General features: G+C 38.1%; 1 protein-coding gene across 1 annotated transcript; it reads right to left on the minus strand.

The window, feature by feature from the left end:
• Positions 1–2,161: 2,161 nt before the first annotated feature.
• LOC139886062 (ethylene-responsive transcription factor 4) lies at positions 2,162–3,033 on the minus strand. The gene has a single exon (XM_071869799.1). It carries the CDS (start codon positions 3,016–3,018, stop codon positions 2,287–2,289), a length of 732 nt encoding a protein of 243 aa, XP_071725900.1. The 5' UTR covers positions 3,019–3,033; the 3' UTR covers positions 2,162–2,286.
• Between the last annotated feature and the right edge of the window lie 328 nt (positions 3,034–3,361).

A 3,361-nucleotide genomic window follows, 5' to 3' on the forward strand; every position in this document is an offset into this window, starting at 1 on the left:
CTAAAACCAACAATTACGGTAAGGCACACCATGACACCTGTAAGCGCATGTGAGTACCTAGTTGGAAAAGGTATTGATGTAGGTGATGCAACCGATGTTGAGACGCTACTGGATAATGGGAGCACATATCGTGCAACTTATCCCATCCCAAAGTTCTCAGATTTAATGACATCAAGCCTTTTGTCAGGGTTTGTGATTGGATCTTCGAGTGGAAACAAGAAAAAGTCATGAGGACTTGTTAACAATACTGGCTCAGGCTACACCTGACGAATACATCCAGGCATTCGAGATACCAAATAAAGGCGACGAGGTAATTAATAACTTTTATGCAGGTATAATGGGACGCAAGATCAAGCCTTTCATGGAAATTGTGCCGACAATTGAAAAGTACACACCTCATATTGTCAATTATGTGCTAACTACCGCTCCCAATATTCCGTTGACAATGGAGTGATATGACAGCACTACAGACCCAGATAACTTTTTGTAGAGATATGAGGTCATGGCGCGGGTCCACACGCTCATGCACATCAAAATAAAATGTATTAATTTTTGCAGGCTAATTAGCTACGTAAAAAAGATTTTGAGGAAATTCAAAAGACACTCACCACCAAAAAAAAATATATATATATAAACAATGACATTATTCACAATTTATGACTATTCAAAAAATTAATGGCATTGACTAATATGTGGGAAACTCCTCCGAATATTGCCTCCAATATTATTTATCAAACTTATTATTTAAGACGAAATCGATGTTTATATACATTGATATTATCATGATTGAAGATTGAAGATGGTATTTTAATATAATATGGAGTATTATTTTAAAACCCGGTGAATTCGCCGTTTGTGATAAAGATCTTGAATCAGTTGATCATGCGTTATTTGAATGTAAGCTCTCTTCGGATGTGTGGGCTCGTGTTTTCAAATGGTGGAACTCCAATATCAACATAAACTCGTGTGATTTGCTTCGGGGAAAATCTCCTCTTAATATGTCTCCTCTTAGCTCAAAAATTTGGCAAGCCGTGGAGTGGACATGCGCTTATTCGATATGTAGAAATCGTAATTCTTTGGTATTTCAAGGCAAAAGTAGTATCTCGCCGGTGATTCTTAATGAGATTCAAGTAATATCTTTCGATTGGATCTCGGCTAGAATCAAAGGCGTCACCATCGATTGGCATAGTTGGTTAGTTAGTCCTTGGTTGTATGTAATTGAATAATCGCATAGGTTGCAATCTTTGCTCCCTAAATTGTAAATAGGTTCGTTTTGTTCGGTTTTGAATATATCCGATGCTTGTGGATATATCAGTGTTGTATTCTTGATGTTATCTAATAAAATTACCTTGCTTTTCAAAAAAATAAAAAAAAGGGGTGAATTCACGAACTTTTAACTACGAGTATTTGAAAATAAGAAAATAGACGGAGAAAATAATGAAAGTGAATAGCCGTCAGTGCCGTCCTTGACAAAAGTAAATTATACAGTATCTCATTTATTTATTTTGGTAACAGAGAAATAAATGTGACCGCCAAATAGCCTGCCCTTTGGTCTAAGATAATATTATTTTTATATATCTGAAGAAAAAAAAAAAAATTTGAAAAATTCAGCCACCGTTTATGCTTACTTAAGCAGTTAAGCAGTCGGCGCAACCCCATATTCCAACTCCCACCAAATTAAAATATTTATTACCCACACGTACCATCGAGTCTCTTTATGGAGTACTCGTATTTCTCTTAACAAACACAATTTAAAATTGATGTATAAAAAGCGTGTTTTTTAAAATTTTTAATTATTAAATTTTATAACAATGGTACTTAAAAAAGTCTTGCAAAAATCCAATTCTGTATGGATGATCTAAGATTAATAGCTATTTTAGCTTCGGTTGCTGAAATGCAGTCGCCACGCGCTTACACTTGTCTGTACAACTGGACAGTAGTTACAACGATGTACAATGACTAATGCGTACAGTACAAGTAATTATCATCTTCACACAACAACATAACAAAAATAAAAAGGTGGTTTTAATTACTTGCAGAATAATTCCGATTGTTAAAAAACTGAAATATATAATTGTTCAAGTATATACACAACCAGAAGGAAAAATTTCAACGTCATATATCAGCACATCAAATACATTATCAGGCTGCTGCTGCTGCTGCTGCTGCTTGTTCTCTTCAAACCTAATATATTCTTCATTTATCTCTAGTTTTAATATTTAATTTTAATTTTTAATTAGAGCAAAATATGATTCAACAACGGCGAATTGGCTACGATCTACATCATCAGGCAATTTCCGGTGGCGGAAAATTGAGATCCAGATCGAGAGCGAATGTTTTCTCCGGTTGTGGACGATCAGGACAACTGAAATTAACGACCGATGATGAATCGGAATCGCTTTGTGTGCCGGTACCAGCAACGTTAACGGCGCCGGACGTTAGATTAGGTTTGCCGTTAACGGATCCGTCAAATCTGAACAAATCGATATGGTTATTAACCTTCAGGGCGTGATTGTTGTCATTCATCTGCGAATGGTAGAGAAACAACGAATGAGCCATAGGAAAACCAATCGGAAAGTGCGACAGGCTGAGATCGAGTGCCGACGGCGGAATTGGTACGGCGGCGATTGGAACGGCGGAGTTTGCCGATTCGACAGTGCTGCTTTCACCGCTAGGGCTCTTGTTGACAAGCTTCGTGCCGGCGCCGCCGGCGGCGGCTGCGACGGCAGTTGGAAGGCACAATTCGGTGGACGTCGGAAAGTTTGTTTTGGCTTTATCGCCACGGAACTCACGTGCGGCTTTATCGTAAGCACGTGCGGCTTCTTCCGCCGTATCAAATGTACCCAACCAAACGCGGCTTTTTTTGTTAGGATCTCTGATCTCAGCGGCGTAACGGCCCCACGGCCGTTTACGAACGCCGCGGTAGCGAGTTTCGGTGCCGCCATTGCTAGCGGCGGTGTTGCCGTCAGGTTTCGCCCGAGGAACCATGGTGTGTATTTTTATGTTTGATTGTATCATAAGATTGAAATAAAATATAAATAAATAAAAGGAAATGAAATGAGAAGAATGAGAAAAAAAGGAAAGGTATGATACGTGTTTATATAGTGAGTGGGTTGGTTAAGTTGTCGTAGAAAAAAGGGGGTCCGCACCACTCCGTGGCCTAGGGCTAATTTCAAGAGGTTTTACCACCCACAAATATTTTCCTAAATTAAGGGTGTAATAATGTTCCGTTTACATTTAAGGACTCACATTATCAACTAATTCTATTCCCATACATATATTAAGTAAATTAGTTTATCTAGTATACCGTTATTGATTTCACATTTTAGTTAAAAGACGTGTTAATTGTAAACATTCTATG

Source organism: Rutidosis leptorrhynchoides, chromosome 1 (assembly GCF_046630445.1).
Source record: "Rutidosis leptorrhynchoides isolate AG116_Rl617_1_P2 chromosome 1, CSIRO_AGI_Rlap_v1, whole genome shotgun sequence".
In the NCBI taxonomy this organism is placed as follows: domain Eukaryota; kingdom Viridiplantae; phylum Streptophyta; class Magnoliopsida; order Asterales; family Asteraceae; genus Rutidosis; species Rutidosis leptorrhynchoides.